This window comes from Mesocricetus auratus, unplaced genomic scaffold (genome assembly GCF_017639785.1).
Source record: "Mesocricetus auratus isolate SY011 unplaced genomic scaffold, BCM_Maur_2.0 Super-Scaffold_100011, whole genome shotgun sequence".
Classification (NCBI taxonomy): Eukaryota; Metazoa; Chordata; class Mammalia; order Rodentia; family Cricetidae; genus Mesocricetus; species Mesocricetus auratus.
Window position 1 is genome coordinate 23167767 of NW_024429195.1, and position 26487 is coordinate 23194253.

The 26487-nt window shown below is 37.0% G+C and overlaps 1 protein-coding gene and 1 pseudogene across 1 annotated transcript in view; both read right to left on the bottom strand.

Annotated features, from left to right (window-relative positions):
* Positions 1 to 6258: 6258 nt before the first annotated feature.
* The window catches only part of Hspa4l (heat shock protein family A (Hsp70) member 4 like), a 43103-nt gene continuing 22874 nt past the window's right edge, over positions 6259 to 26487 (bottom strand). The window contains exons 13-20 of the mRNA XM_040754459.1: positions 24238 to 24437; positions 20812 to 20910; positions 17006 to 17143; positions 14188 to 14313; positions 13830 to 13937; positions 13123 to 13242; positions 9735 to 9896; positions 6259 to 7505 (exon numbers count right to left, since the gene is read on the bottom strand). Coding sequence (XP_040610393.1) covers positions 7317 to 7505; positions 9735 to 9896; positions 13123 to 13242; positions 13830 to 13937; positions 14188 to 14313; positions 17006 to 17143; positions 20812 to 20910; positions 24238 to 24437 — 1142 coding nt within the window. The 3' untranslated portion in view covers positions 6259 to 7316. The remainder of the gene's footprint in view (positions 7506 to 9734; positions 9897 to 13122; positions 13243 to 13829; positions 13938 to 14187; positions 14314 to 17005; positions 17144 to 20811; positions 20911 to 24237; positions 24438 to 26487) is intronic.
* Positions 19508 to 19614, bottom strand: LOC121143410 (annotated as a pseudogene).

Consider the following 26487-nt stretch of genomic DNA (forward strand, 5'->3'; position numbering starts at 1 on the left):
GTATGTATCTTCTTAGTATAACTTCATCTGTTCACTTTTGGGTCTTTCTGATAGCCACAAATCCTATACTTCTTAGTTACTGGTATTTAGATTTTTATTTGCTTACTTAGATACAAGGTCTTTGTAGCCCTGACTAGCTTGGTATGTGAATGAGGTTGACCTTGAGCTCAGAGGTCCTCCTTCCCCTGCCTCTCAAGTACTGGAATTAGAGATGAATACCACTGTACCTGCCTTCATCTTGTTTTTTGAGACATGGTCTCTCACTAAACCTGTAACTTGCTAATTGGCTAGATTAGATGGGTCATCAAGCCCCAGGGATCTCATTTCCATTTCCTTGGTTAATGGTAAGTGCTACTACTAACCCCAGCTTTTTTAAAGTGGGTGCTCCAGATTCACACGCTTGTACTTGCAGTTCCTTTTTATTATCAGTGTGTGTGTGTGTGTGTGTGTGTGTGTGTGTGTGTGTGAGGGGGGGGGACTTTCCCAGCCCAAGGAGCAGCATTCTTTTTTATTTTACCATGTGTGTGTATTCATACCAAAGCCAGGACAACTTTGTATAGCTGGTAACTCCCTTTACATCATGGGATCTAGAGAATAGACTCAGATCCTTAGGCTTATGTAGTAAGTGCTTTTATTAGTTGAGCCACCTTGATGGCTCCAGGAGCAGCAAGTCATAAACAGATGACCCAGGAAGTTCTTCTCAACTTACTGAGAATTTCCAAAGCTTCCCTTCCATCAACACATCTAACATTCACAAACTACCATATACGATTTCAGAATTAAGTGAAAGTTTGCAAATCTTGCCAGATTACTAAAAAAAGTCTCATTACTATGCAAATTTCTTTAAAATAATTTGGAGACCTGTCCTCAGTGTTTCATAAAATGCAATGATTAGAGTTCAACACTTGAAAATTAAACCTCTGGTGTGCAAAACTCAGGGTTCAAGGAGCAGGTAGAATATGTATTTATTATTATTACATGACTTCTTGACAATGTGAACTGACATCCAAAAATGAATTGCATTTATTATCAATTGTTACTTGTTTGCTAGTAGGAAGTTGCAATTTACATACATAGGAAATGTTTTATATGCTTTGATCATTCCATATGCAAACATTTTGTGGATATTTTTGTGAACCAAAGTCATATTCCAAAATATTTGTAGAATATTATCAGTTGACATTGAAAGCCAGTTTTATGTCTGTTCACTGAAGATAATGGTCTATTATGTCAAACAAAATTATTTTTATAGACATGTCACATTTGATTATAATTTTCTGCATTGCAAACAGAATTGAGAAATCAAATGTTCAGTTCTAAAAGGAAGGAAACTAAGAAAGTTACTAAGAATTAAACTGTCAAAAGTTACCTTACAGGAATAACTGGAGTAGAGTCATTTGTACATAGTTATAATGGTTGTAAAGAAGACTGGAATACCATTTTACCAGAACTGAATAATTTAGTATAGCTTCTTTTACAAACTGTTTCTGTGTAGTATGATGTTAAGTAACAGTAGCTTCTTCCTACCAAATCTAAGAGGTGACCACCTGGTGTTAGGATAACTCCTTCCAAGACACTAAGCCACAAGAGTATCTATTTTCATTTTAAATTGCTTTTTAACATCTACAGTCTAAACAGGCTGACGTGATTTTAAAAATGTTTTCACTTAATTTCTCAGAAGGAACAAACTTAGGAGACTAAGAATAATACTACCTAGAAAGATGTACAATGCTTAGTTTTAATCAGAAAGCATCAAAGATCAAAGGTGTCTGCTCTTGAACTTCCTGATGATCCCTGTTATTGTCATACTTGACAGACAACACTCACAAACTGACTTTTTTTGGTCCAGAACTACTTCATATTACTTAGCACCCAAAAGACAGAGACTCTATTCAGTGGTGCTATTAAAACGGGATACACCTGTAGTTCCAGCACTGGAGGCTGAGGCATGAGGATTACAAATTGGAGGCTAGCCTGATCTACATATCTATACCTAGTCTCAAAAATAAGGGGAGAGAAACTCCTAAACTTATCTAAATTGCTAATTTAATCATCAGAGTGACAAAATGCACTCTTTCAATATCTGAAAGAGAGGAGTTAAAGGAAAAATCAAGACTTTAAAAGAGAAATGCATTTGAAAACACTGGCCATTTAAATGACATTTTGCATGTTACTTAGATGCTATAATACAATCTATTTTATCTCACTGTCTCTTTATAGGATATAAATTTTAGGGTCTTAATATGTTTCCTTACTCATTCTGTGACTTGGGTGATAACTCTTCATACTCCAACCAAGGGTCATGTTAGTTTCATTACCATGGATTTGACTACATCATATATCAGATGATCATGATTTAGTTATTCTGTCTCCTCATTTGAAAGCTCCTGGTTTCAATATATCGATAAATATGCCTTTTCTGTTACTATTTACTCTAATAATATGCGAGAGGCATCCTTAAGAATCCAGAAGGTGAGGAAGCTTTTTTGCAGCTATAAAATGCTGACCACAACTTTCCTTTGAAGCAGTTTGATTTTCAGCATTTTTAATATTCTAGATGTCCCTTTACTGCTTAAAATTAAGTAAGAATTTAGCCATGTTTGCTTGTTTGGATGAGAATTGCCCCCATAGTCTCATATATTTGAATTCTTAGTCACCAGGAAGTGGAACCGTTTAGGGAGGATTAGAAGAATTGGAAGGATTAGGATGTGTGGCCTTGTTGGAGGAAGTGTGTCACTGGGTGGTTGGCCTTGAGGTTTCAAAAGCCCAAGTCAGGCCCAGTCTCTCTGCCTGCTCCCTGTGGTTCAGGTATAGCTCTCAGCTACTTCCCCAGTCATGCCTACCTGTCTGCTTCCAGGTAAACGGACTCACCTCTGAAACCATAATCAAGTTCCCAACTAAACGCTTTCTTTTATAAGAGTTGTCTTTGTCATGATGTCTGTTCACTGCAATAGAACAGTGACTAAAACACCATGAAGCTTGGCAGCACTGTAAGCCCAGTGCTATTTTGTTTGGAGACACTGAATATATGAGTAATGTATTCTGAGATTTTTATGTGTGTGAATGTTTGCCTGAGTGTTATGTCTGTGCCTGCTGAGGCCAGAAGATGGCAACGGATGCCCTGGGACTGGAGTTACAGATGGTTGTGAGCCTGCTTATAGGTTGTGGGAATGGAATCTTGACCCTCAGGGAAGGGCAGTCAGTGATTTTTAACTGCTCAGACCCAAGAATTCCATTTTGTGTACTTTAAAGACAGATGTGATAGTTAAACAGCTACAATTTTTAGTTAAGATACTGGTCTTTGATTTATATTAAATTTGCTACTTTTTAATCAAAAGAAAATCTTTTATGCTTCCTTGAAATTGCTTTAAAAATCTTTAGATTAAATCTTGACAAAAACCCATAAAGAAATATTTAAACTTGATAATCTTTTGGTCAGAAAGTCTGTGTTCTCTAAAATTTCCTGGCTGCTTTATGATTAAGTTTTGCTAAAGATTTGTTAAAAATATGACATCAAGAATGTGGGTAACAAGCCAGGTGGTGGTGGCACATGCCTTTAATCCCAGCACTGGGGAGGCAGAGGCAGGCAGATCTCTGTGAGTTTGAGGCCAGCCTGGTCTTCAAAGAAGAGTTCCATGACAGCCTCCAAAGCAATACAGAGAAACCCTGCCTCGGGGGAAAAAAAAGAAAGAAACAAAGAGGGTAACAATTATTAGAACTAAATTCTGTGAGCACCTCTGTTTCTTGTTGAGTCATCTTCAAGTATCAATTAAAAGATCAGCCAATTAGCTCTTTAAATTTTATAGTCACCAAACAAACTGTGTATATAGCTAAAATAAAGTTTTTGTTGTAGAATTCTAAAAATTGACAGATTTAGTTATTTTTCTGCTCATTTAAGATTTAAAATACAACACTTTTGGGGGAGGTACTTAGGGATCTACACAGTATTAAGAATGTTAATGAGGCCCTCTCTACCCCAGAGGTCTCCCTGTCCCTAAACCTATTACATAAAATTAGTACAAAGGACTTAATGTGTGTGAGTTACCAACCTCCAGCTATCAAAACCACATGGGAATTCCTTCTGGAATTACTTCAAGGGTCACCATTACATTTCAAATGCATAAGAATTAAACAATGGCTTTACCTAAATATTTTAGGTCACCGTGATCCAGTCACTCAGTCAAGGTCTCTCATCTTTTCAGGTGAATTTCTCACAGGTTACAGATGTGCTAATTGATATCTAGTAGAGCTCAGTATGCAGACCTCGCTGACCTGAACTTAAGAGATCATTCTGTCTCTGCCTCAGGACTGCTAGGATAAAAGGCATTTCCACCATGACTGGCTTAATACTATCTTTAAACTGAATAGTACGCTCCATAATTAAAGATGTCTGGTTAGGAAATAATCACAAGCACACAAAAACTTGCCCTCCCCCACCGAAATAAAGTTCATTTGTTCACAGCAAATACCTGGTGGTTTTAAAACTGACATCTGTTATTCTAGCACCTGAGCTATTTGATACAATACAATGTTTCTAGTTTTCAGAACTGAAGGATTCTGCTAAAGAATGAGAGCAAATTTGTTTTCTGAGGTAGGATATCAGTGTAAGCTCAGACTCCTGAAGACAGCACTCTTGTGTTTGCACATGATCCTTTTGTTTTGTTTTTTGTTTTTTGTTTGGTGCCATTTAACAATCTTTGTATAAACACAGTATAATTGGTTACTAAGGGTTGACTTCTTTTTGGGGGCATGGGGGTTTCAAGACGGTTTCTCTGTGTAGCTCTGGCTGTCCTGGAACTTGCTTTATAGACCAGGCAGGCTGTCCTCAAACTCAGAGATCCAGCTGTCTTTGTCTCCTGAGTGTTGGAACTAAAGACGTGCACCACCACTGCCTGACTTAAGGGTTGGCTTCTTTTTTTTTTTTTTTTTTTTTGGTTTTACAAGACAGGGTTTCTCTGTATTGTTTTGGAGGCTGTCGGTCCAGCCTGGCCTCGAACTCACAGAGATCCGCCTGCCTCTGCCTCCTGAGTGCTGGGATTAAAGGCGTGTGCCACCACCGCCCGGCAAGGGTTGGCTTCTTAAAGGAAGATAATTTGTACTTTCAGAATTTAATCATACTTAGAAACTTTTGGTTCCTACCCTTCTTTAATAATGTAATGAATGGTAACATTGCTTTGGCTATTTATTCTTTAAAATTGCACCTTTTTGTTTTGAAAAGTCTTGGACCTAGAATCACCTAATTCAATGCATATTATAGATGAGTTGAATCATACTGTCTACTAAGGGGAATGCATTTGCCTTCCTTTAAATTCCATAAATTGGGTTTTGTTTCTTGTTCTTTTAACATAGATTATCTTTGGATGTACTTAACTTATTAAATGAGACTTTATATAATTACAAAAATGTGTTTTATCTGACTAAAACATTAACTACTGAAAGTGACTTAAGACAGGATAGAAAATGAGAGGCTCTGCTGGACATTCAGGTGCAGGGAGAGATGTTTCTGCCACTTCCAACAGGTTCTGAAGAACAGCTCCTCACTGAGTGAGTTCAAGTGCTAACCAGGAAGCAGCTGTAAATCTGTGTGTTCCCATATTCCCTTCACAACCATGATTTTTAATGAACCTATGCATATATTCACCATATAAATGAAAAGTAACTGATAGCTACTTAAAAATGTATTTCTTCATTTATTAAATCTAATTATTTCACTTTAATAAAAGACATTTAAAATATGTTGTGACTATATGATTTTCTTAATAAAAAGGGATGATATCTCCTCCCCCAAAAGCTTAATAAAAATTCCTGCAAAATGACCACCCACCCGTCTATACTCTCAGTGCGGACTACATTGTAGGAACAAAATCTCTATTAGAGAACTCATTTGAGAAATGACTACCCCTGAAGATAGTATACTCTCAGTCTTTAACTACTTGAGAAAAGTCGGTATTGTGTTTAATATAAAGATTTAGCTTTGGGGAAAGAGCCTTTGAAAATTGTAACTGAAGGATCTTCAATAAACTGGCATTAGGAACACAAAGGCCTATGCATTTGTCTTGCTTCTTTCCCTTAAAGATTGAAACATCATTCCAGCCCTTCCCATGGTTAAATAAACAGTTTCAAGCTTCAGGATAGAACTGAATGGTGTGAACAAGTCTGGAGATAAACCACAGACCAGGTCCTCAATATAGTTGAAGTACACAGTGCCTTTTCCCATTTAAGAAGCACCAAACCTGGAGCCAAGTTTTCAAAAGGCAATTTAACAGCAGGAACTATAATTTAATCACATCATATCATATTACACTATGTAACATTATGTATTTTACCTACTGATGTAACACAATTTATTACAAGCATTATTTTCTAAGACTTATATTACAGGTACTCCTTTTCAGGAATTACTGCTTATTTAATAGTGTCTATCTACATTGGAACATTAAATCAGTGATAGGTATATATAATGCAATGCAGTGTGCTATTTCTCCCTACCCCAGATTAAGGTATTATTAACAAAAATTAATTAAAACCAACACAACTATAAAAACGGAACTAAGCCCATCAGCAACCCAGATGCACATCTGAACAGGTCAACAGTGCTTCCCCATAACATGAAGGTATGTATAGGCTTAGCATTAGTGTAGCAGCAGCTGGTCTTTAGGACAAGTGAATCATCAGTTTTAAGTGAAAAGTTACTTAGTAAACTTCAATCCATTCTACTAACAAAAGCAGCAAATGCTTGTGTTATCTGAATGTCAAGCTCTACACTGTCTCTTTCTGACTCGTTGTTCATTTATGTGATGATAAGACTGGAGTTCTTGAGGCGCGTCAGTGAGATGGACTAGTATGTCAGAACCTCTCATTTGTTTTAATATTTAAATGATAACAATATGGAAACTAGGAAAAGTCAGTGCTGGTGGCTCTAAACCACATGAAATTCAATTTGTGTTCACAATAACAATGCAATCAACCCCTGCTCTGCAACAAAAGAGTAATGCAGTATCCTTTTCTGAGTAGAGGAGCTGAGGGCTATGCAAGTACAAGCTGTGACTAAGGTAGATGGATGCCGAGTACACAGCAGTCCTGCACACTGACACAAAGTATGTGAGGAGAGCTCAAACTGATTTGTAGATCTATATTCAGCTAAGGCTTCACAGCAGCAATGGGCATCAACAGTGCACTCAATATAGACACTTTCAAAACTACTTCAAAAAACAAATGACAAAAGTAGTTAAGAACAACTGAACATATGTTGTGTGTACCGGGTGTAAAGGAGGAATGGACCCTGTAGTTATCCCACTGTTGGAATTACATGAAACTTAGTCCACGTCCATCTCTCCAGACTCAGTATGCTGAGAGCTGCCTTTTGCTGGATCTGGGTTGGTCTCCATACCACTCTGTCCATCCATTGGTCCATTGTGTTCATTGTTAGCCTTTGCTTTGTCTTCAGGAACTTCTACTTTTGGTTTCTGCTTATAAACGATGGGGTTACAGAAATTATCCAGTTCCTGAAGACAGAAACAAGCCATGCCAAATGTTACACAAAATGCTTAAGATGTTTGACAGTACTCTCTAACCTCTTAAAACTTGCATCCTCATACATTTAAATAGTTCAACATAGTTAACATTTTGTTGTAGTTGTTTTTCAAGACAGGGTTTCTTTGTGTAGCCTCAGGTGTCCTGGAACTCAACTCTGTTGACCAGGCTGGTCTCAAACTTAGAGATTCACTTGCCTCTGCCTCCCAAGTGCTGGAATTAAAGGCTTGCACCACCACTGCTTGATCCATATTTAACAATTTTATTACTGTGCTTTTTATTTATTTATTTTGGTTTTTAAGGACAGTGTTTCTCTGTGTACTCTGCAGACAGGATGGCTTTGAACTCAGGAATCCACCTGCCTCAGCCTCCTGAGTGTCTACTACCATTGCCTGGCTGCTACTGTATGTAATTTTTAATTCTTTATATGTTATATGTTTTCAGAATCATGTCAACACATTTCAAAAATTGAAGCTTTTAAACATTTATATGAAAACAATTTTAATAAACAGAACCATAGCATCTTTTTGAAAACAGCTGAAGGACAAATAAATAATAAAAAGTACAAGTAAATGCAATTTAATTGTAAGTTTTATATAATTTGTTTTAAAATTGTTTTACATTTTATTTTTGGGATTATAATATAATTACATTACCCCCTTCCCTTTCCTTCCTTCATACTCTCATATAAACCTCCTTGCTCTTTTTCAAATCCATGGCTTCTTTTTTCATTAATTGCTATTTTATGCTGTGATTGTGGAGAGTTGAAGTGCTGATTTATAGCTAAAACTATGAGATACTTTTAGGCCCCTCGCTTATGTCTGCCCTCAAGACCTTCCAGCTCTCAGGTAAACATTTTGGACGGACTAACTTATCAGAGCAGTAGCTTCCACCATCCCCAAAGCCAATAGTGTCATCAGATAGTGCCTGAAACCTGGAATGGGATTTTCCTGCTGCTGTAACTTCTTTACCTTTGGCCCCACAAATGTATTTGATAAATGCCTTGACTTATGACTTACTTTTGTTCAGGAACTGAGTTTATGAGACTACTTCCATGATGAAATGTTATTCAGAGCAACCTGTATCTGTGTTCATGGTCCATGATCACTCATAATAAATTATCACCTTATTTCTTTTGAAGTGAGAGCTGTGTTTTATGCCACAAATGTGATTTTATTAGGGTTTTTGTAATCATTTTTACTCAATGTAAAATCTTTATAACTAAAGCATCATACTTGATAGCTATATCACATATATAGTAGTAATTCCTAGAGTTTTCATAGTAGTTTTTAGAATTATGATTTTTGGCTAACAGTTATAATTCACTTCAAATCTCTCTCTCTCTATATATATATGTGTATATATATATATATGTATATATTATGTATTCTGACATGAAGTCCCAGGAAAGTTGTACAAATTTAAATTGGTCAGGGGAGAGTACCCACTGCTCTACATCCTTCTAACTATAGCAAGATTATAAATGCAAACACAGCAAACGATGCAGACAAAAATACCTGCATTCTTAGTGACTGAGTATGCATCTCTTCTTTGTAAGTCCCTAACCCAATGTCTTCACTTATTTCCATCTTTGCTTTTCATGATCTTTTTTATAGCTTTAGACATTTTTGTCTTAATGCTTATAAAATTTCAAAGTTTACCTCAGAGTACATCAAATTAAAAACAGGATTTCACAGTAGAAGATTTCACAGTCCAAAGATTAGAGGTCTCAAAGACTCTGGATATTTATGTTGGTCACATTGCTGTATTTCATTGTGTATTGCTTTTGGAACTTAAAAGCCAGCAATTTCTAGCAAGTATCAAAAAGTAGAGACTCCCTCATACCTAAATTATTGAAGTCAGTAAAGCTAAGCCTGGCCTTAAACGTCTCTTCTGTGTTCCTCTGCAAATTGATTACTTCTCAGTATGACATCCACTATTTTTTAGTCCCTAAAATTATGTTAGTGCTTACACACATGACAAAGGAAATTTTAGCCAGTGAGATGGTTCAGCAGATAAGAGTGTTGGGCAAGCCTGGGAATCTGAGTTTCTCCTTAAAACCCACATAAAAGTGGAAGCCGAGACTCAATCAGCACAAATTTGTCCTCTGATCTGTGAGCCATGGCATGTGTGCCCATACACTCATTGTGTCCTTTCACACATCATAAACATAATTTTAAAAGGGTATTTTAGTTCCTTACCTTTGACCTTGCAACTATTTCTGCCACTTTTACCACAGGATCTTGAGTAAGACTTAATTTGTTCTGTGCATTCATCTTACTGTTCAGCCAATTCATGGAGTCACTGATGTACTTTTCAACTTTTTCCATTTCAGCAGGATCCAGATGGTCATACCTTTCATCCTATTAAAAAAGTAACAATATTGTAAAAGAAAAAGTGATTGTTTAAAGTAATGGCTTATTGATAGTTTCTTCTTAAATCATTCAGCTCTTTATTACACACTTCATGTGTATTAATGTAAAGACAAAGTGATACAAGCTGAATAGACTAGGAAAAAATATAAAGTCAGTGCAGACTTGCAAAAGGCTCCCAGGAGAGGTCGGCTTTGGAGAAGAACCATCAGTAGAGGCTCTGCATTGGACAAGAGAAGCTAGGACAGAATAGAATTTATGCAAATTAAGGAGAAAGTAAGTGCACAGGTATATAGTGATGGAGAAAGAAAAATTTAAACATACCATAAAACTAGGTGGTGCACTCTTGCAAAAAAAATTGATAATGAAATTCTGTCCAAAAAACACAGTTGCAGCTTCTGCATATGGGAAACCACCCAAGAAGTCACAGTTTACATCAGTAGCCAGCATAGCAGAAAGCAGCAACATAACAAAAGAGGATTTCCTGACAAATATTATGGATTGCATATGAATTACAGGGTGAACAAGGAAAATTGAGGTATTGCGGAGAGGAGGGCAATAGGACACACGTGACACAGAAGCAGAAGGTGGGGAAGGGTACATGGATGTAGGAGGGAGTAGAAGGGTTTGTAAAGAGGATCAGCCTAAACAAATTTCCTTTGAAAATGCCACACTGAAACCTAATACTGCATGTGCTAATTAATGTTCTTTAAAAAACAAATTCATTTACCGTATTTATTTTCCTTCAAGTGTTTTTGGGACAGGTTCTAACCTAGCCAAACCAGGGCTTGTCCGATCCTCCTCTAGCCTCTTCAACACTGATTAACCCCAAAGTTAAGAAGGGGGACTAGGGATTACTGTTTTCAAAACTGTTAACCTTTTCCAGTTTTCTGGCAAACTTCATCACATTGAACTTGGCTTCTAGGCTGCTACATTTTATTCACTTTCTTACTACCTCATGGATTAAGTTTTCTTTGCTAGCTATCCGCATTAATCAACATACATGCCTTTTATCATCCGCAGCCTGTAGCTTTCCCAGAACTCTCAACTCTAACCAACTTGAGGCTATTTGTAAAGCCTGAAATATCTACTACTATAAATTCCTTATTACATCACCTACTTTTTCAAGTTTTCTCCATATCAATATTTTAAAAAATGCAACCAAGTCATATCAAAATCTTTGGAGTACTTTTGGACTGATATTATTTCTACCTTACAAATGAGATAATAAATGCAAAACTCTAACCTCTTTTGATCCTTCATTATCAGGATTGAGCTGCTATCATTTCTTAGTTGTTTTATTCTAACATCTTAACTAGTTTACTAATAGATTCTTCACATTGCCTCTACGTGTTAAAATGGCCAAGCTACCTGTATCAGAGTAAACGTCAAACTTTCATAACAGCTCAGATGAGGCCTTCTGTGTCCCCTCCCCAGATTTAAGTCAACAGCTTTGATGTTTCTTTGTATGTTCCCCAAAGTGTGTTTGTGGCAGGAAGGAGGGGCATATTTAAAGGTCAGAGGGCAACCTACAGTAGTCAGGTCTTTCCTTGCATCATGTGTGACTTTAAGATTAAACTTAGGCCAGGCGGTGGTGGCGCACGCCTTTAATCCCAACACTCGGGAGGCAGAGGCAGGCGGATCTCTGTGAGTTCGAGGCCGGGCTGGACCGATAGCCTCCAAAACAATACAGAGAAACCCTGTCTTGTAAAAACCAAAAAAAAAAAAAAAAAAAAAAAAAAAAAAGGATTAAACTTAGGTCATCAGGCTCAGCAGTCTTTATACATGAAGCCGACTCACCGGTCCCCAGTTTTTTGTTTTCAAGAACATTTCTTCTCCATACATTCTGAGGCCTGGCTTCCCTCAATTCTTTAGTGATATTTACACCTCTCACTGGTCTGCCCATTTCTCTGACATAGCTCCTGGAGGTCCCTTACTTTTTCCATAGCCTCTTTATTAGCACTTTAGTTTCCAACTGAAGCATATGAGACCAAACAGGCTAAAGTCCAGTACCCACAAAACATCCTGGCACCTAATTAGAACTCACATGCTTCTAATCAAAAGTCTTTGATATCCTTTGAATGATATCTTAAACCCATACTCAAGAAGACCACTAAAGTTAGGGGAGTACTCATTATGCCAAGAACTATACCGGATTTGAAATATGCTTGATATTTTGTCTGCCTCAATCTTTTCCATTATCCATACATTTTGTTTGTGAGTACTCAGGTAGAATGAATGGGCTAGCAATATTACAAATTTTCTTTTACAACACACAAATCTTCTAAAATAAAGAAGTAAGTTGCATACTGGAAAGCTGTAGTTACTTCAATTTGACTCCTGACTCCTACAATTTACTATCTGTGTAATCCAACAAGCTGCTTAAATGTCCAGATCTTCTCATAAGCAAATTGATACAATAGTATTCATCATTCATAGGTAATAAATACCCTGGTGAGACTGTGTGAGATAACTCACAATGCTTAAGATTTACTATGTGCTTGGTGAATCTAAGCTTTTGGGATGATGCCATGCCTGAATGATTCTGGCGTTGCTCTCTACTGCATATGGATGCAGTGTTAACATCAATGCTCAAATCTGGGTGATAACTGAGTATGTAAATTGTGACCAGTAAACCTGATCCCTGGGGACAACTTCAACATGATGGCCTGTTTCTCTTGAATTTTCTGAAACAGGGCTGTGTCTATTGGTCTGCAACAATACAACAGCAATGAAGAGGTGAATGGACACAGGAAAGACTGTAAGGTATAAACCAATAATTTTCTAAATAGTCTGCTAGGCCTGACTGGTTACTTACTGTTCAATCCAAGTGGAAACATTATATTACCCTACCTGAAGCTTCAGAACAGTGGAGAGTTGAAAGGTTTGTGCATGTACAAAGAACAAAAGGAGATTATAGATTAATGATAGATGGATGATTAACAACAAATTAGGCAGTTTAGAGTCAAGGAAGACCTTTTTGTTCACTTAAGAAACAAAAATGAAAACAATGAATTTTGTTACTGGATTAACACATGACTTCAGGGAAATCTAAGAGGTGAAAATCTCAGATTTTAAACGGCTTGGAATCCTCTACTGTAATTCTTTACTAAAAAGCTCCAAGTTAGGTATGCTTGGTCTCTTGAAAAGCTGCAGCTTTGGAGCTGAAGACTCCTACAATCACCCCACATCCACACATGCTGTCATAACCCAGTACCTTATTTCTGTGTGCTTCTATTACTTTCAGGACAAGCTGAATCTTTTTGCCCAAGTCGTTTAAAGCTTTGGGTCTCTCCTCATGCTCCACATACTTCATCTGAATGGGCTGGCCATATTTCTATTAACATAAGAGACATTTAAAAAGAATGAATAGTTTTAACAGAGTACGTTCATTTTCCCCTGACAGAATGATAAATAGGCCAAGAAGACAGCTAGACAAAAACATGTCTTTTCTATTTTCCTACAAGTAAACATATTCTAGGGACCCTTATCCCACTCGAACCCTTATTTTATCTAAAAAGTTTCACTCATGATTACCTCTTGACTCTTTTCACATCCCAAAAGCTAATCCAAACTGTCAATCATTTCAAATCAAGGTACTAAAACTTTTTAAAACCATTCAAAAAAGAAAATAAGAACTATTTCGCTGCATACAAAATTCACATATTTAAATCTTGGTTTCAAATTTTATTTTTGATATCTGTAGCTCTGGCCAGTTTGGAAATTATGATGCAGACCAGGTTGACCTTAAACTCACAGAGATACACCAGCTTCTGCCTCTCAAATGCTGAGATTAAAGGTATACACCACCATGCCCAGCAAAGTGAAACAAAATAAATACAAATACTTTTTCATCATCATTTTTACAAAACTAAAATGTTTCAAACATTAATATTCACCTACTACTTAAAGCAATTTACTAACCTTTAGCTCCTGAAGCTTATCCACATAAACTTGCTTAGGCTGGTCCTCTCCTTCTTCATAAAGCCAATTTTCTGTGTCTTCCAATATTGCAGACAGTTTATTCATGTCCTAGTTAGACATTTAAGAGACACTAATTACAAATGCCTTAGAAATAAAAGTCATTAAGGGATGCTTTTAAGTGCAATACCAGATTCTTCTGACTTTATCCATAAACAGGTTTTTCACTATCCCTCTTCAACTTGAAAAAAAAAACCTTAAGAACCATCAAGAAAAATTGACAATAACAAATTTGATGTTCATAATTCTTACTAGAATTTCCAAATAAACGTTCAAGTAGTTCTTACAACTTCAGACTTACTTCTGGAGTGATGAACTTTTCATAGACAGTGCCCAGTTTGTCTCTGAAATCGTAGACGTATTCTTCAACAGCATTTTTAGCATCATTTCTTTCTTTCTCTAATTTATCCTGCATTATCATCTTCCCCTATACAAAAAGTTTCAGATTGTCATTAAAATATGCACTAGAGAAATGCTAGTTAAAAACCATGATACCATTTCATACCTTCTAAGAGGAGCATATTTTTAAAAACCAACAATAAATAGGTTAAGAATTTTAAGCAACTGAACTCCTGGTACACTGGTACTCCTGGTACTTTTACAGCTGTGGACCATAGGAATAGTGTGGAGTTTACAGCTGTTTACCATAGGAACAGTGTGGAGGTTCCTCAAAAATCAATAGATAAATAAAAAAAGGCCAGGTGCAGTGGCATATGATTTTAATCCCAGTACTTGGGAGGCAAAGGCAGACAGATCTTTGAGTTCAAGAGTAGCCAGATCTACACAGTGAGACCCTGTATAAAATAAAGAAGAAATGCAGAATTATGAGTTCCCTCAAACCTACCAGTTCTACTCTTAAGTATATCTAAATAAATGGAATTAGACATCTCACAGATATCTATATGTTAGTATTTAGTGAGCCATTATTAATTATCATCAGAAGTATAAACTGAAGCATCTAGTAACTGATGAATGTATATTATATATGTACATATACAACAATATGATACATACAAAGGAAGTTCTATGTATGAGTGAACCCCGAGATCATGTCTAGTAAAACAATCCAGGTAGAGAAGGACAAGTATTGTCTGATAAACTTATATCAGCTGTCTAAACACAGGCAAATTCTTAGAAGACAGAAAGCAGAAGAGTATTCAATGAGTATTAGGAGAAGGAAGGAGTGGAGAGTCTGAATTCCATGCTACAGCATATCCATTTGGAACAGTTGAAAGCTTTGGAAATAGTAGTGATGGTTGTATAATTCCAAATGTGAAAAATACTAACACTTTATACTTGAAAATGGTTCTAAGATGTTAAATTTTAAACTACATGTATTTTTAAGAAAATATTATGTATATAGTATTCTTCCTGCAGGTATGTCTGCATGCCAAAAGAGGGCACCAGATCTCATTATAGATGGTTCTGAGCCACCATGTGGTTGCTTGGAACTGATCTCAGGACCTCTGGAAGAGCAAGCAGTGCTCTTAACCTCTGAGCTATCTCTCCAGCCCTAAACTACATATATTTTAAAAAGTAATTAATATATTCCCAAATCACTGACTTATATGCTTTGAGTAACTAAATTATATGGTATGTGACTTATACCTCAGTAACAGCTTTTGAATGCATTTATACATGTTCGAATTCCAGCTATGCCCACTTACTAGTTGGGGATAGCAAAAGTCATCTACTCTACTCTGGTTTTGTTACCCTAAGTTCACATGGCTGTGATTAAGACCTATTATAACTAATATGTGGTATCTTCTTTCACATGTGATTCACTACCCTTGGTCAGTGATATAATATATATATATAATATATATATATATTAAGAGTGGTTGTGACTGATGCTGAGCTTTGGAAACTGATCACCTGAACCCAAATATGAAGGCTGTTGTCTGACTTGGGGGAGCATATTGTACACAGGCCTCAGTTTTATCATCTATAAGCTATTACCCTTAACAGGAGATACATGATGTGTTGATTTTGAGAACTTGAAAGATGTTAGCAAGAACTATTATGATCAAAAGCAAAGAAAGAATGCAATTATAATTCTTGAACAAAATTTTCACTTAAACGCATCTGGTTTTCTAAATACAAGGATTCCTTGAATATGTGATACAATAGTGTAGATTTAAAATGAGACATTTAAAAAATTAAAGTCTCATTTTGCATATAAACCTACTATGGTTTCCTACAGTTTGTTCCTTTGGAAAAATTAGGCTCTAAACATATACATTCTGAGTATTATATGAGATCTTTAGGAATCATGCATGTATAGAGCCTTGTTAATAAATAGGTATATTATGCATTTGTACTTTTAAAAAGCAATCCCCATAAGATCAAACTCTCTTCATGTAATGATGGACAACACACAGTTGAATGCAACATGCTTCAATTACTGACCTAATGCCTAAAGAAATTATGAACCACCATTTCAGTATAAAATTAGAGTATAAATATAATCACTTCATACAACTACTGCTAAATAAAGAACTCACTTCTCAAGAGACTGGAAGTAAACATAAAAATAGACAAGAGTGTGTGAGAAAATGTTAATAATGACAACAGTTTAAAACATCATTAACCAGCACTCTGAACAGTCTAAGTAGCACACATTTAAAGGCGGTCTTGCTGTGCCAGAGGAGATGATATATATCTGTGATCTCAAAACTCAGAAGGCAGAGGAGGATTGAAGATTCAGGCCAGCATGGGCTATACAGCAAGACCTCCACAAACAAATCACAAAGAATCCCCAAGCCAAGTCAAAACAAAAGGGGGCTGTTCCTATTTTATTACTGTTTGGGCAATGAAAGAGGGAGTCACAGTGGTGGCACGTGTTTATAATCCTAGCACTCAGGAGTTCAAAGTTATTCTTAATTACATAATGAGTTTGAGGCCAGCCTAAGTTGTATGAGGCCTGATTTTAAAAAAGGGATGGTGATGGCAAAGATGTTTTTCTCTATAGTGGACATTGTTTTTCATATAACTAAGATAAAAGTACTATACATGATACTATACAACTTAGTAGTTTGATGCCTATATTTCAGCTTCTGACTTCAATACAGTATCTGAGTGCACTGGCAATTATTCAACATCAACTCCAACTTACATACCTCATTTTCAATGTAGCTATTGAGAAGATCTTGGGTCAGTTGTCTGTACAGGCTACTCTGGATGGGTAGATCAATACTCTTGACTTTCCCTTTTTTAATAGTCTGATTTATGCGGTCTTGCTTGTCTGAAGGAGGTGACTAGAAAAGAAAAGAAAAAGTGCAGTTTTTTAAAATGAATTTTAGAGGTGAAGAAAAAAAGCAAAGCCAAGAGAACCTATTACCATCTCCTATTCTTATTTAAAACTGAAACTAGATGGGCTGGTAATGCAGCTCAGAGTGAAGTGCTGTCTAGCATTCACAAACTCTGGGCTCAATTTCTAGTATCACCTCCCCCATGCTCCCACATAAAAAACTAATACTGATATTAGTTATTAGCCTTTTGTATTCTGTTGAATGCTAAATCCGTTATACATTTGGAATATGGAGTTGGAAATCCAAAGCTATGATGAGCTACCACTTCACATATACTACTCTGGCTATAGTTTGTGACAAAGGAAAACAAATATAGGTAAGGGTATGGAGAAATTGGAACCTTTCTTATAAACTGTTGATGACATTATCAACTGTGTACTGTGGTAGTAATTGTTGTCAGTTTTTAGAATAGTCGAGCCTTTGAGATGGTTCATGGGGTATTTGTTGCTAAGCCTGGCAACCTGAATACAATACCCAGGACCCACAGGCAAATTGTCCTTTGACCTCCACACAATTTGTGGCATGTATGTGTACACACACACACATCCCTACTCCAAAGCTAGCTGAGAGGTTCTTCAAAATGTGAAACACTTAACTACTATTGTGACTAGCAATTCTATTGCTAAGTGTCAAAGAAATGAAAACACACAGACAGAAAGCTTGGGAAAAGTAACATTCTCAATAGGAAAGCTACAAAGTCCATCACAAGTAAATTAGAATGTGGGATGCACTGATACAATGCAGAATTAGGCAATAACTAGAAATGAAATACTAGCACATCTTATTACTAAGATCAATCTTGAAACCATGCTTAATGTAAAAAGATAGCTTTAAGGGCATTTATCTGAAATTTCCAGAATAGGCAAATTTGTGGATACAAAGTAGTCTAATGGTTGCCTATGGCTGGCAGGTGAAGATTTTAGAGAAAGGGAAAGTTGTAGCTCATGAGTAAGTGACTGTTTTTAGGGCAAAAAATTTCCCTAAAATTGTGATTATGCAGGTGTGAGGATCTAAAAACTACTGATCTATACCCTAAGTGGGAGAACTGTGTGATGTACCAGGAATACCTCAAACTCTTAAACAACAACACACAATTCTGAGTAAAATGAGAAAGTAAAAAACAGGCTTCAGGTTTTAAATAATTTTATAATCTAGAAATAAAAACCTATAAGTAAAATAATCATACAGTCATGCTGTACAGACTGACCTCTGTACAGGGCAGCAGAGTGTCACGATGGTAGAATGGAGCTGAAGCCGCACTTACCCAAGACACGGGGAATGTGGTTTATACTTCCCTCTTTTGAAAATTATTACCTTAACAAAACAATCCTAACGAGTAATTTTGCATTAAACATTCTTATCAAATTGTTATTTCAAGATTGTATTTTTAGCCAGGTGTTGGTGGCACACAGCACTTGGGAGGCAGAGGCAGGTGGATCTCTGTGAGTTCGAGACCAGCCTGGTCTACAGAGTGAGTTCCAGGACAGGCTCCAAAACAAAACAGAGAAACCCTGTCTCGAAAAACCAAAAAAAGAAAAGATGGTATTTTATTGTTTTTAATTATGTATATGCATGCGTGTGGGTTTGTGCATGTGAGTATGTGAGTGCAGGTACACGAAGAGGCAGGAAGAGGGCATTGGGCCCCTGAGCTAAGTTATAGGCCATTGAGAGCCCATGGACATGGCTGCTGGGAAACAAACTCAGGCCCTCTGGAAGAGCAGCAAGCACTCTTAACCAATGAACTATCTCCTCAGTCCTATTATCTTATTCAGAGGATTGGATGAAGGTAGGGAGGCCTAAGGAGTCAATGGGATCTAACGCTCTCAGGACAGTAGACATGGAAGGTGATAAGATGTAAGCCTATCAGCCCATCACCTCCCGGCTACCACCACCACAGCTGACCAACATACTCTCATTAAAATATTTTTAGCTGAGTATGGTGGCACACGCCATTAATCCCAACACTCTGGAAAGCAGAGGCAGATGCAGACAGATCTTTGTGAGCTTAAATCTAGCCTGCCTGGTCTACACAATGAATTCCAGGCTAGCCATGGAATATGGAGACCTTCTATTGTCTTCTACTTACCAAAGATATATTTTATTTGATGTTTTGAGACAGTCCTGGTTGTCCTGGAACTAACTCACTCTGTAGACCAGGCTGGCCTTGAACTCAATGAGATCTGTCTGTTTCTGCCTCCCAAGTACTGGGATTAAAGGTGTGCACCATCATCACCCAGACCATATTTTTTTTAAAAGAAAAATATGATGTGACCAAAATTCCATGCAGAGCATTATATATTTAAATTAATTTAGAATTGCTCCATTTCTCTGAAGACTGTAATTTCTAATGAAAAAAATGTTATTAAACTGATAAGAACAGATACTACACTTGATCTTAGCCATAGGTTAGAAGACAGATCAGGCACCAGAGCGACCTCGAGTGATCTAAAGGGATAACACCAATTGGCAAGCTAAGCAATAGTGGAGGGACCACCTCGAATGCCCATTCCTGATAATGAACTTGATGTCTATAACCATCTGGGAGCCTTCATCCAGTGACTGATGGAATCAGAAGCAAACACACAATTAAGCACTGAACTGAACCCAAGGAACCTAGTGGCAGAGAGAGAGGAGTGATGAGCAAATTGGCAAAGAATGGGCTGGCAAAACCAGCAGAGACAGCTGATCTGAACAGGGGAGAGCTCTTGGACCCCAGACTGACAGCGGGGAGGCTAACATGGGACTGATCTGGACCCCCCCCAAATGTGAGTGTCAGTGAGAAGGCATGGGCAACCTATGGGGCCTTGAGCAGTGGATCAGTGTCTATCCCTGGAATACAAACAGTCATCATGTGCCCATAGCACAAAGAGGGATGCTCTCTCAGCCTGGACTCTTAGGGGAATGCCTGGACCTTACCCTGAGTGAAATGACAGACTCTAGATATCCCCTATGTGGAAGGAATTGGCAATAGGGTGGGAGGCTGGGGGGGGAAGGGGAGTGCGGGAGGAGGGGAGGGAGAGGGAACTGGGACTGACATGTAAAACAAGCTATTTAAAATTAAAATAAAAAATGATAAAAATGTTATTAAAGCATTTTCCCTGTCAAAAGATAATTTTACTCGTAATGTTATGTTTTGTTCTTTTTGTTTTGTTTTTTATTTTTCCAGACAGTGTTTCTCTGTGTAATAGTCCTGGATGTCCTGGCTCTGTATTCTGGGATAGCCTCAAAACTCAGAGATCAACCTGGCTCTGCCTCCCTAGTGCTGGGATTACAAGCATGTGTCACCACCACCTGGCTTGCTTTGTTCTTTTAAAAGCTTTTAAGTAAAACTCTGAAATGTAGATAATTTGGTTGTAAACTTTCATGCTTTCGCATAGCACTATGGTTTAAATTACTAAGCATACTAAACAGCAAGCAGCATTCAATAAAAAAATCAGTGAGGTATCTCATCTCATCTCAGACATGATAGGTAGTGCAGGTCTGTGACCCAACTACTTGGGAGGCTTCAGAGCGAGGGAACACCACAAGTGTGAAACAGTCCTGCACCACATAGACACCTCTAAACAAGCACATGTAAAGTCCAAACACACAGCCACAAAGATAGGAAAGCAAACCTTTGTCTTGGCCCCAGTGTGGTCAATCTCTTCTTCTGGGGTGTGTTCAGCATGACATTTTTGATGACATCCTTCTTCTTGGTCAATCTGCATTTTGTCCTGGCAAAATATGTAACAGATGGTACATAGTTTCTTTTCTAGTAAAAAACATAGCCCTATTCCCATGTTGAGATGTGTGTGCATACTAAAATCAGCTCACTTTTCAAATGATAGTAGCAACAAACAGATTAACAAGTATAAATGAAAAGATCAGCTTGAAGCTGTGTATATACCTTTTCATTCACCTTTCTGACTAAAAATTTGTAAAGAATATAGACAACTGTTCTCAAACTCATTAATCAGGATTCATAAAATGAAGTTTTAAAAAAGGAGAATATTCAGCCTGACATTAAATATTATGGAGATGACCTTAGTTATATGGAAATGCAGTAAAAAAGATGAGACTCAACCATATAATTCAGTTACATATTTTTTAATTTATTTTTTATTGAAAATCAATTTTCACACACTATATTCTAATCAGTTTCTCCTACCTCATCTCCTCCCAGATCCTCTCCACCTTCCTATTCTAACCTTATGCTTTCCTTGTGTTTCATATTTTTAAGTATAGAAAATACTAAAAGTAATCAAAACTTAGATGTCTTTGAAGTACTCAGATAGAAACAGCCAAGTGGGCTGTCCATTTGGCAAACAATCTTAAACAACAGATACAATCTTGTACTCTTTCTAATCACATTCACCACCATCCTCTTGAAAGAATATAGGAATCACTGCCAGAAAGCTCTCTTGAACAAATAAACAAACAAACAAGTAAATAAGTACACAGTTTTGTCAAAGAGAAAAACAGGCTAATTTTTTTTTCTACTTTGAATTTAACCCCGGCTTTGTGCATGCTAGACAAGAACTCTGCATCTGAGCTACAGGTCCAGTCCTTAGGATCAGTTATATTTTAGATTCCAAATCTTCCCTTACAACTCTAACCTCCCACATCATGATAAGAGATAAAAAATGCAATGTCGAGTTGTGGTCACAGAGGAACGTAATGTGAATATTAAATGCAACATAGTAAGAACGAAAAAAACGTTGGTGCTCTCTGTCTCCTACTTGTAGATCAAGATGAGATCTCAGCTGTCTCTGCCACCATGCCTTTGCTCTGCTATTATGAACTCTAATCCTCTGAATCTGTAAGCACAGTTAAATGCTTTCTTTTATTTAAAAAAAAAGAAGAGAAAAAATGCTACTGGGGATTTAACTCAAGAGTGGAGAGTAGTAGAGTGATTGCTTAGGGCTTTTATCTCGGGCAAAGCTAAATAAATAAGTAAACAAAATATCAAAAATTAAAAATTGCTTTCAAGTAAATAGTCATAATGCTTTTATCAGAATTTTATTTTATCATTAAAGAAAAAACTTTCACTATCATGATACTAAATTACTAAGAACTTTATTTTGTGTGAATAATTTGACATTTCTCAAGGAACAATACAACTAACAAAATGCTACATGGGAAAATACTATGGGCCATAATTCAAATACTTTTAAGCTACTAGTACACCTTTGATCAATCAAGAAGAAAGGATAAATGCAGTTCTTGTTAAGTGAAACAGGCAACTTCCAAAGAAGGGAAACTGTCTTGTAAAAAGATAACCCTCCTCCTTTGGAATGGGGTCTTCCTAATGTCCCTCAGGCATGGGCTTTTGCAACCATTCCATTTCAGTTTCCAGAGTGGCTGATACTAAAGGTACCCCCTACTACTATGCCTGCTGGAAGACCTCCCCAATCTTTTAAGATATTTTTATTATTTTGTATGTATGAGTGTTTTGCCTGCACATATGTCTGTACACCACTTCTGTGTCCGGTACCTGTGGAGGCCAGAGGAGAGCACAGGATCCTCTGGAACTGGAGTTACAGAGAGTAGTAAGCTGCCCTGTGGATGCTGAGAATTGAACCCAAGTTTTCTGGAAGAACAGCCAGTACTCACCCACTAAGCTCTCTCTCCAGTTCTCACCCCACTTTTTATTTTTCTTTCTTTTTTCCTTTCTTTCTTTCTTTTTTTTTTTTTTTTTTTTTTTTTGGTTTTTCAAGACAGGGTTTCTCTGTATTGTTTTGGAGCCTGTCCTGGAACTAGCTTGGTAGAGCAGGCTTGATCTCCAACTCACAGAGCTCTGCCTGCAAACCAGACAGGGTTTCTCTGTATTGTTTTGGAGCCTGTCCTGGAACTAGCTTGGTAGAGCAGGCTTGATCTCCAACTCACAGAGATCCGCCTGCCTCTGCCTTCTGAGTACTGGGATTAAAGGCGTGTGTCACCAACACCCGGCCCCACTTTTTCTTTTAAGAATAAACTTTAGTTGGAGGTGTCATTCCTCAAGTGCCACAAAAACACAGCAAAACAAAACAAAAAAACAACAGGATTTCTCACTGGGTTTACTCAACAAGCAGGCTAGGTTAGGTGGCAAGGCTCAGAGGTTCATTCTGTGTTTCCTCTCCAGGCTGAACCAGTATCATCAAGCTCAGCTTTCAAAATGTGGGTTCTGGGTTTGAACTCAGGTTCTCAAGTTGTAAGAAGAATTTACCAACTAAATCCATTCTTAAATGCACGAGTAAAGGGAAGGAGTTGGGAATTACTCCACATGTGAGTAGAAAAAAATACCAGGTAAATGCAATTGACAATAACATACATATTGTGCATGTAAAAAGGTAAATATTTTCTGCAAGTTAATGAAACAAGCCCTCCCTGTACTGGACACAGAGACAAGGATGACACCTCTAATATTAGAATTCTAGAGGTGGGAGGATGATCAGGAGTTCATCTGGGTAGCACAAGCATTTGCCTCAGCAGTTCCCTAATACTCCTTTCTCTATAGTGTATCAGCAGTAAATTTGGTGCCTCATAAATGTTTCATAAAGAAGAACATAGGCATTTGAATGTCACTGGACATACAGCATATCCCTTTGCTTAACTGCCACAGATGATTTATAACTAAACCCTAAAAAAATGTAAGAAAACTATTTAAGAATCATGCCTTTAATCCCAGAATGCCACGAGGTAGAGACAGGTGGGAACCTATGAGTTTGAGGCCAGTTGGTCTACACAGTGAGACCCTGTCTACAAAGAACAAACATATGTGTTTAGTTCATAAGTTACTCCTAATTTTATCTGGCTATAAATAAACTGTATGTTTTAAAGAATTATCAATAGAATTCAAAACTCACATGTTCCATATAAGCTATAAAACATGCCTTGCCCTTGTGAAGTGCATTACAAGATAAAAGGTGTAGACCATGCTTAAACTAAGTCTTCCTTAGTGTGGTTATGAAGATGAGGCCCTACAGAAGAACCCCATGGCTAACCTTGGGAAATAAAGTACTCACTACTGGGGTGCTGTCATGATCCGAGGTGAGGGAACCTGCAATACCATTTCTACCTACCACATCATCTTTGTTTTCGTTCTTAGATGAAGCTTCTGTCTCCATAGGGGCATCACTGTGATCGCCTTCCAGATTCTGCTTCTCAATCACTGATGCACTGGCCACACTGAAGATGCCATGGATGTTAATGCGAACTTTAACTTTGACTTTAGAGCTATCACCATCAGACTGTGGGAAGACATTCTGAATAGTGAAGTTCCCTTAAAGAAGAAAAGCTTTCATTAGTGTATGAGCCTCAGATCAAACTCATTAAAAGTTTTAATAAGCATCATCTTTAAGGCATATGTAAAAATATGATTAAATTCTGGATGTTTTCTATGGAACTAGTGCTTTGCTCAGATTTTCCTCTTTACAGAATTAACAGAGCTGATGTGAAAACACACGTTTGGTAATTTTCTAGGAAAAACATGATTTTGATACTATTTATATACTTACCACGTGCATGTGCACATACTTATACATACATGCCACCAAGTGAGTGTGGAGGTCAGTGGACAACTCTCAGGAGTTACCTCTTTTCGGTAACCATGGGAGTCATCTGGGAGATTGAACTCGGGTTCATCAGGTTTGGTGGCAAGTGCCTTTATCACACTTGGTTTGGCTACCTTGCCAAACCAAGAGCTGGTATTTTTTAACTAAGGACAATTTGATTTGATTCAAAAGCCAATAAATGACTTTAACTTATACTTAATTAAAAGCCAAAACAACAAAATCTAATTTCTGAGTTTCAAAACTATATATATGCATATACGTATATATGTTTTGCTATGGCTTTAAAAATAGTTATCGTTCATGAATATAGCATTTCCAAACATTAAAAACAAATCCTCCTATACCAAAATTAGTGGTATTAACTAAAGAGAGACTAACAGGCCAAAAGTTAAGATAGGCCAGTGAACAAGTTTGGCTTACATTTTTACAGGTTGGGTTGCGTCCCCAACACTCATTCTATGTCCTACGAAGTACTCACAAGGTGACAATATTGGTAGATAGGTTTTGGTTCTGCTTTTGCTTTTTTTTAGAGGAGCTATTTAATTGAAGACTGGTTTCCTTATTAAAATGAGATAATTAGAGAGGGTCCTACATACACATGAAAATGCCATGTGTCTATGAAGATGGCAATCTACAAAGCAAGGAGTAGATCCTTTCTTTACAGCCCTACTAGGAAACATACTTTCTTTTTATTAGTTAGGACTAGTCAAGTACAGTAGTGACAAGAGGGGAAAGTGTAGACCAGGAGTTCAATCTGTAACTGTCTGAACAATCAACTGAGATAACTCTCTACCTTCCAACCAGTCAGGAACATACTTTCTATAACTCAGTTCAGAATAAAGACAATACATATGTCTTTCTGAAGCCATCTAGCTGGTGGACCTGCAGCAGTAATAAAAACTATTATGACTTGCAGTAACTTCTACTGCTTTGGTAACTGCTTTCAAAGTTTACTTTCTCATTTTTACTCTATTAATACAGAAAAATTTTAAAAAATATTTCTTTTAAATATTATAAAATCATGTTTTGTATTGTATCATTTAAACATAAATAGATAAAATTCCCTATTTGCCCTTTTATATCACTTGACAATACAGTTTTGAATTACATAATCATGTTAATGATATAAATACAATTTGCTTAAAAGTGTTTTGCCATTAGACAACCTTGACATCAACTTCTCAGGACAATTTTTTTTCTGAGACAGGGTTTCTCTGTATTGTTTTGGAGGCTATCCTGGAACTCATTCTGTAGACCAGGCTGGCCTCAAACTCACAGAGATCCGCCTGCCTCTGCCTCCCGAGTGCTGGGATTAAAGGCGTGCACTACCAATGCTCAGCTTCTCAGGACAATTTTAAAACACTTAGAATGCAGAGTCGATGAAAACAGAAGTAGAATTACTTGGGAATAGGAAGAGGAATGGTAGAAAAAGAGGTTGAGAGGATAATGGGTGAAAATTTGATCAAAGCACACTGCTATTATATATATACACACAGAAAGGAAAAATCTCATAATGAAACCCAAAGACTATACACTAATATAAATACAGAAGCCAAAACAAATGAGGACTATTTAAACATGCTATTCTAGAAATAAACTAAGCATAAAATGTTCATAGTTACAAAACAGTACAAAATTCTTTAAGTCAGGACTAATTTAAATGAAATATTAATTTTTGCTTAGTTAATTCTATATATTGTTTATTTGCTTTGTTTTGTTATTTTTGAGACAGGATTTGTGTAGCCTTGGCTGACCTGG